Source organism: Prinia subflava, chromosome 5 (assembly GCF_021018805.1).
Source record: "Prinia subflava isolate CZ2003 ecotype Zambia chromosome 5, Cam_Psub_1.2, whole genome shotgun sequence".
Classification (NCBI taxonomy): domain Eukaryota; kingdom Metazoa; phylum Chordata; class Aves; order Passeriformes; family Cisticolidae; genus Prinia; species Prinia subflava.
Window position 1 is genome coordinate 56,684,698 of NC_086251.1, and position 12,669 is coordinate 56,697,366.

At 39.7% G+C, this 12,669-nt stretch overlaps 1 protein-coding gene across 1 annotated transcript in view; it reads left to right on the plus strand.

Annotated features, from left to right (window-relative positions):
* ESR2 (estrogen receptor 2) overlaps positions 1–12,669 on the plus strand; it is a 34,663-nt gene that overhangs the window by 4,003 nt on the left and 17,991 nt on the right. The window contains exons 3-4 of the mRNA XM_063399536.1: positions 1,294–1,469; positions 4,266–4,382. Of these exons, the coding sequence (XP_063255606.1) occupies positions 1,294–1,469; positions 4,266–4,382 (293 nt within the window). The remainder of the gene's footprint in view (positions 1–1,293; positions 1,470–4,265; positions 4,383–12,669) is intronic.

Sequence of the window (12,669 nt, forward strand, 5' to 3'; positions counted from 1 at the left end):
CATGAAACCAGCACAAAATCTACTGTTAATATATTAGTAAAAGCCTCTTTGACAGCACTTTGAGCATGTTTCCAATATTCTGTTCTAAACTTGCCCTTGTTCTGTAGAAGTCATAAATCGTGCTACCTGCTGTCTAATCTTAAATGATTTTTCTTCTCCCTAATCCTTCTGGAAGGTGGGATGAGGAAAATTCTAGAGTTCCTAAGTTCTGCCTCTGTTTAAGCTTATACCTATAAATTGATTATACACCATTCCTTTTCTCAAACTCTGAGCTGCTCAGAGTTTGCACATGAAACTCTTTTCTCTCTGTCTAGAAATTGTTTTCACCCTGAAAGCACAATGTGCAAAACCCATCAAGAAAATGAGGTCCAGATAAAAAGGATACAATGGATGTACTTCCTATACCTAAACCCAGTGTTACTGATAATCTAAGTTCCTTTCCTCTGGTGTTTGTTTACAGGATCTTTGTGTCAGGAATTGGCTGGTTTCTAATGTTTTTTCCTGTTTTAATTTTCATCCAGTCAGGAAGAATAGTTCCTGTATGTTGGAGTTCTTTGCAACACTTTTGGGATGTCTATATCTTACTAATTTATACAGAGCAACGATTTTTAAATGTATGGAAGTATTTCATTAATTGTGTTTCTGCATCCTTCTTGTATTCAGACTTTTTGTTTAACATTAGGGTGATCAACATGGGCTGATCAACCTTGAACAGAAAGCTTTGTCTGACATCATGAGCTGATCTTGTAGGCTGAGATTCATGCCTCAGTTATGTGTCTCCAGAATGTCATTGCATGAGTAAAACCTCATGTAAAGGATGAAATACTTGAGAATGGATGTGTGTTGTAATTTTGCCTTACTGACAGGACAAAGCAACTGCAGCTCTGTTCATTATAGCACTTGTAATGTCAGTCTGAGATGTCTGAGTTCTCCTTTTCCATGTGAACCTCCCAAGAGGCAAAATCCACTTGGTTCACAAATTCCTGGACTTGCACATTTCCAATAATTCTTCAAGACCCATCAGCATTCCATATGACTTTCCCAGGGTTCATGTGATTGATTCAGCAGCAGTCCAGTTTTATGTCTAAATCTTTCTAATGTATCATCCCTGGGATCAGACTTCATGCTTAAAATTACCTTGTCAGAAAAGGTTTAGCAGTGTTTCACACTATCTCTTGTTCAAGAACATGAAGACTCTATAGAGAGAGAATATTAGACAATGGAAAATTATGAAACTCTTTGCAGTGCATTTTATTTTTTTCTTTTATAACAGATGTTTTTCTTTTTTTTCAGAGAAACATTAAAAAGAAAAATTAATGGCAATGACTGTACAAGCCCAATTGCAAATAATCCTGGCTCAAAAAAGGATGCCCACTTCTGTGCAGTCTGCAGTGATTATGCTTCAGGATACCACTATGGGGTCTGGTCCTGCGAAGGCTGCAAAGCATTTTTTAAAAGGAGCATTCAAGGTAGGACAAACAGATAATTTTGCTTAAATAAATAGTTTCATGTGGCCAGGGGCTGCAGCAGTTGACCTATTAATGAGCTGGTCTGAAATCCTGGTGTCTGGTGCTCCATGCTGAAAATAGAGCAACACATGATTTGAGTGTTTCATCTCTTGGCTCCGATGTTATCAAGATCTGGAAGCATTACAGAGTGAGCAATTGATTTCTTTAGAGAAGAGGTGGAATTCACAGCACAGTGAGGCCCTGCTGCACAGGCCTGAGTGGGATGGCACTGCAGATCTGTGAACCCAATGAGAGTTTGTGGCCCAGCTTGGTTGTAGTAATTGAGAATTATGTGTCATAGACACAGTAAGGGTAGTCAATTATCTGGAGACTTTGCTTGCTGGGAGCTCTACTTGACAAGAGTCTCTTGCTGCTGAGTCACAGTGTATGATATCTACACACCATGGAGAGTAGAAAAATATGTGTAGCATCAATCAGGTACTAACCTGATTATCATTAATGCTCAGCCCTCACCCCTCAGAGCCTGCACCGCAGCATCACTTACTTTGCCAGATCTCTCTCTAATACTTCCACTTCCATGTTTAAATTCTTAAATATTTGTTATTTAGTTCAAGTTTGCTGTGTAGCTGCAGTGTGAAGTAAATGTGGGGCTCCATGTTTGCCGTCACAGACAGTGGAAGTCACTTAGGCACCCTATTGCAGCTTTGGGGCACTGGGTTTCATTAACCTTGGCCCAGTTATCCTAATCTTTGGCCTCATCTGGGATCTTTTGGTGGAAAATCATTTCTATTGACATTGGCTGCTACACTTGGATACCAATGCTGAAAATGCTGTTGCTGTTTGATCTTTAATGTTCTTCCTCTTCTCCTGCCTGCAGAGCCTTTAGCAAACTTCAGATATTTTCTTTTTGCTCGTATGGCAGAGATGGTGCCACTAGGAGAATCAAATTTAGTTCAGAGCTTGTTTCACCTTTTCAATTCATTGTGCAAATTCTGCACAGGTGAATAGCAATTTCTACAAGCTGGTGCAAGTACTTTTGATTTCTAAAATAATTGAAGAGACTTTTGTGTCCAGTTTGTCACAAATGGAGACTGGATTTCATCTCAAGGTGTTTTCTGTCAAGTAAATGCTTTGCTTGCTCTGTGTTGGTCACATGGTCTTTTGTACACCTCAGTGTACCCTGTCAGGTAATGGTGTTTGTAATTCAAATGAAAGAATAAAAAAAGGCAAATAAAAGAAAGCCAGTTCTTGGCATAAAACACTATCAAGCACTCAGTTGCAGTGGTTGTTATGCAGGATATTATGCATTAAAATAAAAGACTTCTGGGCCTGCCATAGACCAAAATGTTGGGCTCATTAATGAAATTAAAATTAGAAGTATGACTGAGCAACTGTGTGTGGTCTCCTTGGCTTGTCTGAGTTTGTAGTGTAGTCTGTTTGTCCCACATCACTGAACATCTGCCTGTAAGTTAAATTTATCCCAAGGCCACAAGAATTTTAAATTACTTTATACTCCTGTGTGCAACAGAGAGCTTCCACCTCATATCCCTCCATGTTGTGGGAAGAGTGATAAACAGTAATTTGTTTTTCAGTCATATCTGCCAGAAGGAAATGGGACAAACTGTAGTATGAGCTCTTCTTTTTAAAATTGTCAGTTCAAAAATTCAAGGTTAAAATAATTCTAATTTTGCACAGCAATAGTCACAATGGTTCAGTTAAATAATTACTCCTAGGGACATGAACTCTTGGATTTGCACCAAGTGAAAAAAAATCACTCTAGTAGCTGTATTTTTGCCAGACCTTATTCTTGGTTGGGGAAAAAAAAACAAAAACCAACAAACCAACTTAAAAAACAGCCTGGGGGAAAAGGTATGAAGCAAAGTAAATGAAAGAATATTTTTGCATGCTTTGGTAATTGCTGTGAGAGATGGTTTCACTATTTGGCAGGAGATGATTCAACTGTATTTACAACAGGAGTGTACCCAAGTCCAGTTTACAGTAATAAACCTTTGGACCAGATTACTGATTAGTGAAATACAGTAACATAAAGGGGTTTGGGTGAGAATGAGGTGATGGGAAAGAATAAGAATAGAACAAAAGAGGCTGCAGTGAAAACTGATGAAAACAACATTGTCCAAAGAAAAGAAAACAAACTTGTCTAGAATATTTAAAACTTACATTCTCTGCTTGTGCTTCTCTTTGTAGTTACAGGATGCATTATTTCATACCAGTCTGCTTTCTATCTCGGCCTTTTTTTTTTTTTTTTTTTTTTTTTTTTTTTTTTTTTTTTTTTGGTTAATTTTGGTCCAGGGTCAATCCTTCAAAGGCTTCTTCATTCCTGGAATTCACCACGTCAGAGTTCAGTAAATAGAACTGTAGTTTACTTAAATCTTTGCAGGACTGAAGCTGCTCTTTTCAATTCTGCTGAGGGGAAAAAAATTAAAATCTGGTATCTGCCAGCTGTAGACTCCCAGTATACAGTAAGAAATTGGAGGTTGGGAGAAAATTTCCACAAGAGTGTATGTTCCATTTTCAAAAAATTAGTTGGTTTTAGAAGGTGCTTGGTTGTCTGGCTGTCACCACTACAAAGCTGAGCAATGCTGCCTGGTTAATTTTGAGGCCACAGGCTGATGTTGATAATACAGGATAAATATGCATTTTTACATCAGTTAAATGAAAGGAGCTTAGATACATGTGCACAAAAAAGCTGCATTGTTTAAAATCAAGAACATTCCTGATTGGGAAATAACCAAGGTGGTTGGAAATGCTGAATTTTCCCTTCTTGCCCCTGTGCAGGACACAACGATTACATCTGCCCAGCCACCAATCAGTGCACCATAGACAAGAACCGGCGCAAGAGCTGCCAGGCGTGCCGGCTGCGCAAGTGCTACGAAGTGGGGATGATGAAATGCGGTGAGTTCGGCCTGTCTGCGTCTTCCTGAGCTGGGGTTTTGCTGCTTTGGGGTTTTTTCTTCCCTTCAGCCAGTTCTGCCTCTTTTTCCCCTTGGGATCCCAAAAAGGCACAACAACAAAGGTTTAAGCAAGTTCTATAGGAAGGAATTAACTGTTCAGAAGAAAACGCGTAGGAAGGGGCAAGGTGTAGGTTAAGCCTGTAAAACCATATAACATCTGCAGAGCTTTGGGGAGGCAAGATACTTCCATGCCATGCCGAATGGGAAATCAAGAGCTGCTGCCTCCAGAACCTTCCAGAGCCAGTCTCTGCTCATGTGAGGTGAAGGAGCCTGTGCTGGGCTCTGCTGGTTGGATGCACTGCAGGAGCAGCAGTGTCACATTGAAGCAGTAATTAATTAACCCAGTATTCCACCTCTGACAGTGGCAAGAGTGAGTGCCTCAGGAGGAGTGTAGGATTGAGACCAGCACCTACATGGGAACTACTGCTGTCAGCTCTCAGCTTCCAAAAATTAGTGGCTGAGGACACTAGTGGAATGACAGATTTTCCATCATCCCTCTTTTTAATCTCATAAAGGCTTTGCATCTACAACATTCCTTAGCAGCTTGGCCACCCATCCTGGGAAGAACCAACTCTCTGATTGCCAGGCTTTTGTGGGGGGCTTTGGTGGAGCAGTGGGAGGGCAGTTCCTTTTTTTCAGCAAGCTATCTTCAGATGATGCCCCACAGCTCTTCCACCAAAAAAACCAGTGAACAACCACTGGTTGTCACTGCACCACTCAGAATTATCCAGACTTTTCTTTTATCCCTATCTCATACTTCTAGCAATGTGACTTCAATGCAGTTGAGTGTTCAGAGATGATATTTTAAAGATTACTTCTAAGACAAAATTATTTGAGAGATGTTTCAATCTAATGTGTTTTTACAGTCAAGGTTTGCTGTTTCTTATAGATTGCCCAATGTATGTAATAGCAACAGGCTGGGAAAATAACCCATAAAAACATTGAAGTGGTCAGGAGAAGGTCATTGTGCTTGGCTCTTCATGATTTGCAGGCATGCATCTTGTTTTATCCCATTTAATGTAGATACCTATTTCTGTTTCAAAACCAGACACCATTTTCATCCTCCCATAGCTTTGATCTGAAGATTGTTTGCAAAATATGACTTCTTTCTTTAGAAACATTCTTTAGAAGTTCAGCCTGCATTTATTGCTGAACAATTAATGTCCATTTTTTCTTGCAACAACATTGTCTTTTAGCTTAGAGGGTCCTCTTCTCTTTGTTGTTAACAGCCTGGTTTTGTTTAAGGACTTCATCATATCTCCTCACAAATTTTGTTTTAGTTGGCTAAATAAACCAAGAAAACTTCTCCTCTTGCAAAACAGGAAAGTAGATGAATCTGGAAATCATCAGGGTAGCTTGTCCCTCCACCTGGTCCGGGCAGAGATAACCCAATTTGCACTTGGATGTCCAGAATCATGGACAGCATTCCAGTGACTCTCCTCACTGCAGCAGCACTGATACATTTCTGTTGCTGCAGGAACTTTCCTCTGTGCACAGCTCAGGATCCTATTTGTCTTTTTCAAGGTAACATCATGCTGGCAGTTCATAATCACACCATGATCTGTCATGACTGCAGCCTCCCTGTTCATTTCTAGCTGTTAACTCACAGAGTAGAACTGAAATTTCAACTGTTCTTTGTATTATTTTTGTACTCCTGAAGTACATTTAATTACTTCTGCTCAAGTCAGATGCTTCTTTCTGTGTGAAGCTCCTGTCTTTTCCTGCAGTGATGATGCATGTCAACTTTTTTGGTGTTTGGTCTTACCTCCAGGAAGGAAAGCCTTACGTCTGCAAGTAAAAGGAAAGACTCCTTTCAAAATCTTACTTTCTAAATGGTGCCACTGTCTTTGGGTCATTTCTATGACTCAGAATTTTGCTCCAAGTTTTTCCAAGGGAGGTTTCCATAAAGCCTCAGTTCTGGAGTGCGAAAGGTTTGGTGAAGATTGATTCCAGAATGATATTATAAGGTAGATCTCCACAATGTTTGCCTTCAATTAATCCTTTTATTCTAGCTGTCCAGAAAGTCCTGGTGTGTGATTAGACCTCATAGGCACTGTGGTATGACAAGTAAGAAATTATAGTATGCACTTATGTCCTCGCCTGTGTTCCCTTGAATCTTGTCACATATTCATAAACATGTTTTTCTACAATAATGATTGTCTGGAGGACACTGATGACTATGCCAAACAAAAAAAGACACAGATTGAAACTATAACTGAGGGGGGGAAAAAAAGGTGAAACTGTAGTTTTAAATAATTAGTTTTTTAAATAGTAGCACTAAAGCTTGAAACCCTCGAGAATTTGAGAGTCTGAACAATTTATTTTCAGAAAAAAGAACATAAAAATTACTCAGAACTGTCTGAGTCACCTGATGAGCTGAGTGGCACCTCTGAGTAATGCTGTTGTATGGACACATGGTGACAGACATTTAAACAAGACAGATTTTATGACAGTATTTCTTGCATGAAATGTAAATGCCACTTCCTGCAGACCAGAGCGATTATGTCTCAGCCATTTTCTCACAAGAACTGTGCTCTAATATAAACTTTTTATTGTAGAAAGCCATAAAAGAGAACATTTTGTTTTTAATGAAGGCTTTTCTGCATCTCTGCTCCTTTCTGGGGTCACTTAGTGAAAGGATTGCTTCACATCTGCTGAAGCCCTGGGTGGGATAGAATGGTTTGTGAGTGCATTTTTGCTCAGTGGAGATTTGTATCCAGCAGAAGTGATAAAACAAGTTCAATTGCCACTTTGTAGTTTATGAGAGCTCTTCATAAAGTCTGAGTACCTTTCCCATCATATCTTTAAATCCTCGCTTTGCATATTAACAATAGACAACTCGAGAAAAACCACACACGTGTTTAAACCATGTTTCTGTGCCTAAATGTGATTAAGCAGTACAGACCACCTTCCATACAGTAGGAGATGGATGAAAAGTGTTGCTCTACAGCTTCTTGGTCTGAAATTCTCTTAGATATCCTCTTCAGAAATGTTAAGAAGTCAGCCCAACAAGCCACAGGTATTTTGGTGGAGGCCAGCTTGGGGATGCTTGTGTTAAGGTGATACTGGATTTTCTTATGAAATACACCATCATTGCCAGAAGACAAGAGTTGTAGACATGGCATCTGCCAATTCCTCTGCAGGAAATCCATGTTCCCTGCTGTTCCAAACAAGGAAGCTACTGCTAAAGTTTGGCAGTAGGACTCCTAACGGTGGTAGAAAAATAATTAGCAAAAAATTTGCATTCTCATCAGGAACAAAGAAAATAGAAAAACTTCAGCAAACTCTGCCCAGCAAACTTGAATAAAACAGATCAAAATAAAACTGATCTTCCCTTGGAACCTGCTGGTGTTTACCTGGGGAGCTGAAATGGACTTGGACTGCTTGACAAAGGCAGTGAAGAAGAGGGGAGTTGCTTCATCACTTTTCACTCTTGGAGCAGCTATGCCCCGCTTTGCTTTTAGTTTACTTCCTGAGGCTCAAATAGACCTTTTTCACAAGGAGTTTTCAGTTTCCCTGACTTTCTTTTCCCTCCTCTGCCCTGTTCCTATATCTTTTTCCCCATGTGTCAGTTCTCCACATGCTGAAATTGTTCCAAAGATAAAGCTCCTTTCAGCCCCGAGTGAGGAGGCTGAGAGGCCACACTCAAAAGTGATGGAGAGATGCTGCTCTTGAATCCTAGCATCATTTGAGGAGTTTGCAGGGAGGAAAACAGATTTCTCTGTGGGCTGGCTCAGGATTTGGCTCTTTCTCCTGTGTGTGGCTGCTGTGTGCAGTTAAAATGCTGTAAAGTACTTTTCACACAGAAAATAAGTGGAGACAAAATGTTTCAAGACATTCTCTGGACATCAGATGTATTAATTGAATTTCAGCTTTTATAGAAATTACTATACAGATGGCAGCTCCTTTGTCAGTGGCTCTACTCCTGAGAATTCAATTTAAGAGTCTGCTCTGGAATATGTACTTACCAGAACATTTGCATTTGCTTTCAAAGGTGGCTGGAGTGATAATGATTTACCAATGTGTACTGGGGCCAGTTTTAAGCTCACACACTTTCAAAAACTGATTATAAAATATTCAATAGTAGAATCTGCAGTTGCTACAGAACTGGTTAGTTACATGAGCCTTTGGCAGGGACCAAAATCAGTATGAAGGGCAACATGCCATGTAACTGCCCACCATATCAGACAGCATTTGTGATTTTCAGAGAATTTACAAAGCTTGAAAAACATTGTTTCACTACCAGTAATACCTGCTGTGGCTTGTTCATGGCTGAGTGAAAAACAGGCTCATTTTAATGACCCTTTTTTTCAATGTGCCTTATTTCTTATATCTTGGGGTCATTTACTCGTGGTGTGTGGTGCTGTAGCTCAAGGTCTTGCCTTTGGTCCAGCATTCTCAGCTGAATACAGCAATTTTCTCCCACAAAATAGCTCTGAATAAGGAGAATGTGGTAGGAAGAATGAGGGATTTGATCATTTTGCACTTCTGCAATTGCCTGAATTACTTTTATAGACATGAATATTAGATATTAAGTACAGTTAGGGAGTTTGTGGTAAAGTGGAACAGAGTCCCTAATCTGGGAAGCTGTCTTTTATTGCTCTGCCTTTACACACCTTGATCCACTTCTCTGTATCTACTTAAGCAAAACATTTGGCTGGTCAATAATTATTTATAATATATAGCTTTACAAACATTTCTATGTGTCTGTTGCATGCTGATAGGTGTATAGGTAAAATTTCTTAGTCCTGCTTAAAGTTTGGATTTGAATAGAAAGCAAAGAAGCTCCTTTATGTTTTTGAAAATTGTTGTTTTAATTGGAAAATCTGGTGTCCTCTGCAGTTTCAGTTGACTAGAAAGTTTAAATGTAGCTTTCTTTTTCCTTAAATGCAAGCAGAAAGAAATAGAAAATATTTATCAATGGCATCTCTTTTAATTATCTTTTATGCACACTGCTCAGTGATTCAGCCTATTTCTGCTTTGGCAATATATGATGAATAAAAAACACCCCAAATAACTCAGAATCTGCTTTGGCTGGGTTTCTTCCCGCCTTGTTTTTATCATCAGTTATATTTTCTTTAGTAGCAAGTTTTTTTATGCAGAAATGTAATACTCCTAGTCTGGCTTGTTGCACTGGTAATGTGATTATAGAAATTTGATTATGTTTTAAATGGAGCATATCTTATATAATAAGAACTGGTTATATAAAAAAAATCAATTCAGTTAAATAACCTCAAGTAATTTATAGGGGTTTACCAGTTCCCACTAAGAACCCTCCACAGGTATTGAGACCTTTAATACTCTCAAAATCATAACCTGACTCAATTATCTTTAGATGGAACACATCTGCTGTGCAGATGGAAATTGTTCAAAATTTTGTCAATTAGAACAGAATGCTGAACTACTTTTTAAATTGCTTTTAAATTTGATTTCTTTGACATTCATTAAAGTATCTGCTCAATTACCTGTCTGTTTATATTTTCTGTATATTTATATAAACTCAAATTTATAGCCTACAAAATGTTATTTAAAGACCTTTACAACAGTAAATAGGAAAGATAACGCATGTCACAGAGCATTTGGTATTTTGGGGTAGCCCAAGAAAATTTTTCACTCTACCCTCCCCGTGGCTTTTATTCTCTCTGCTATTTTTCTTGTTCTGTACTTCAAGGTGCCCCTGGGAAATGTGCTTCAGCTTGCTAAATAGAAAACAATGTGCTTTCTATCTTTGTGGCTATGGTCTCTGCCATGCTGTGGAGATCAGAGCCATGGATCTCTGTAGGCAGAGCACCCTGGTTCCTGGGTATCTCCCCATCTGTCTCCAGCTGTTCCTGTTGCCTACTTCACTGTCAGCCTTTACTTTTTGTCTTCCCTGATGGAAAATACATCCTTTCTGTGCATTACACAAATTCAGAACAGTCTGCAGCCCACTGTGCCATTCTAGTGTTTTTTTGGAAGCTCACAAACCACTTCAAGATTTTCCTCTTAACCTTTGTGCATTAGTCAAGAAACGAGGCTTAGCACAGAGTTCACTAGATTATCCAAGCGTCTTTGTGAAAATAGTCGAAGCCTGGCTGGCCTTTGACTCTCTTCAGGAAGGATTTGCCCAGACTGATGGTGAAAGAAATTGCTTTGTTACTTCTGTAGTTCTGCAGAGAAGCTTTTTTTTTGTATTTTCATCAAGCCTTATTCCATAAATCTACATAAAATAATATGTCATGCTCTGACTGTCTCTGCTGGTATGTTATCTTCCCCTAGCTGCTGTTCATCTTCTCTGGCAATCTCTAGCTAGTTGTCATTTGGCTAAACACTTGGTTCTACAAATTATTTATTTCCTTCAATCCATTCTTTGTGCAAATATCCTGCCTGCACTCAGCCCATTTCATCATACCCACATCTCTTTCAAGTTGCAAACCCATCCTTTCTCCGAATGGTGCAGGCCTTAAGCTGCACTCGCAGCTGAAAAATACTTCCAGTTCCACATGGCCTGTCCCACTTGGGTAGCTCTGTGCCTGAGGTCTGTTCATAGAACCAGTTTTGCCCATTGGTCTTCTCCAATCTCTTGGATTTCCAGGGAAAGTTTGCTCTCTGATGTTGAGAACTTCTTTAACTTTCTCCTGCATCCAACATGGTTTGCTGAACAGGCAGTGAGAGAGTGAGAGCCACATGCAATGAAAAGGTCCATGTCCTAAAAGTCGTGGAAGACTCTGCTGGTCCTTATTCAGTCAGGTTGTTCCTGAGTGGCCTTTGCATTCACCCCTCCTGCACACTGAGCCAAAATGCTGTTTGACAGCTGCTGAAGAGGTGACAGGACTGTGACCTGAAAAGCCACCTCCACCTGAGCTTCCTCTGCCACGTGAGCCTGAGAGCCTGCATTCACCCAGCATCTTATTTAGCAAGACAAAGCCTTATCAACAGTATCTGAAACTCATTTTTTGTGTCCCCACTGCCCTTATTTTTAATTTGGTTTTTGTTTGGACTTCCTTGCTATCTGAAGTAGAACTATAGCTGAGTATTTTATGAATATTAAGGTTTTGGAGAAGCTTTTAGGCTCTTTCCTTGGAAGCTATGCAAAAACAGGTAACAGTGATGCTACCAATAACACTGACCAAGAATTCGACAATGTTTAGATATGTCAGAATGAACATTTAATTAAACCTGGGAATGTAAAGGACTGGTCTTGGCAACAGAAATGGCCTTTTGCAGACAGAACTCCTCACAGGGTGTTTGCTCTTAGTTGTAGATATCTGAATTCCCTTTGGAGAAACTCCTGCTGGTTTTTTGGGGCATGGTGAGAAAATGGGTTGAATCTTGTGAATCCCTGGCTGAACATGCAGCTAACTCTGAGGCCCAGCTGTGCTTGTTCCTGAGGCATTTAATCTGTAACATGGCCAGACTTTCAAGTCTTTGATTTCCCCAGTTTTCATATAAAGCAAAATTTACGAATAGCTGGTTTTATTTGCCTTTAAAAATCTGATTTATATCTTTTTGATGTCAAAGGGAGTTTTCCACTGGACTTTTAACTGAGTTAACTAATGTTCAAAACCAAACATTTTTAAACTTTTTGTGTAGTAGAATAAACAAAATCCCTCAGCTGAAGTCAGTGGGGACAAAGTTAAGTCCATGCTGAATCTCCTAGAAACTTAATGTTCAATATTAGAACATCTAATATTAAAGGGTTTTCCCCCTCCTCCCCAATGTTTGTGATGCAGCCATGGGGAGCCAGGGTATTATGAGCTCCTCACAGGTGTGGCACCTCTGGGGTTGGCCAGCAGCTCCAGAATGGCTTAAAAATATTAGTGAGATGGCATCAGTGGAGGTGTTTGAAAAGCAAAAATGTTTTAATTAAGATGAAAATAACAAACAATCCAGAACAAAGGAGAAAGGCCATACCAGGTACAAGGAGAACGCCCCAAAAATGCACCAAAGGCTTTTGTGCTCTATATTAAGTACGTAAGGACTGAGGTGGAATTCTTGGCATCCTGCCCAATAGAAATAGCAACAGGTTTTGAGGTACAGCTCTAAAAATCCAGCTGGTGTCTCTGTGCTGGCACACGGCTAAATACCGCAAGAAAGGTATTGAAGTCTTTGCTTTTTTACCTTATAAGTGAGACAAAGAGTGAAACCCAAATCCTTTCCTAAGATGGAAACCCCTTGTGGGGTGCAAACCCCACCGCAGTGAGGTGCATTCCTCCACGTTTGGGTTTACATAAGGGAGGATAATTCAG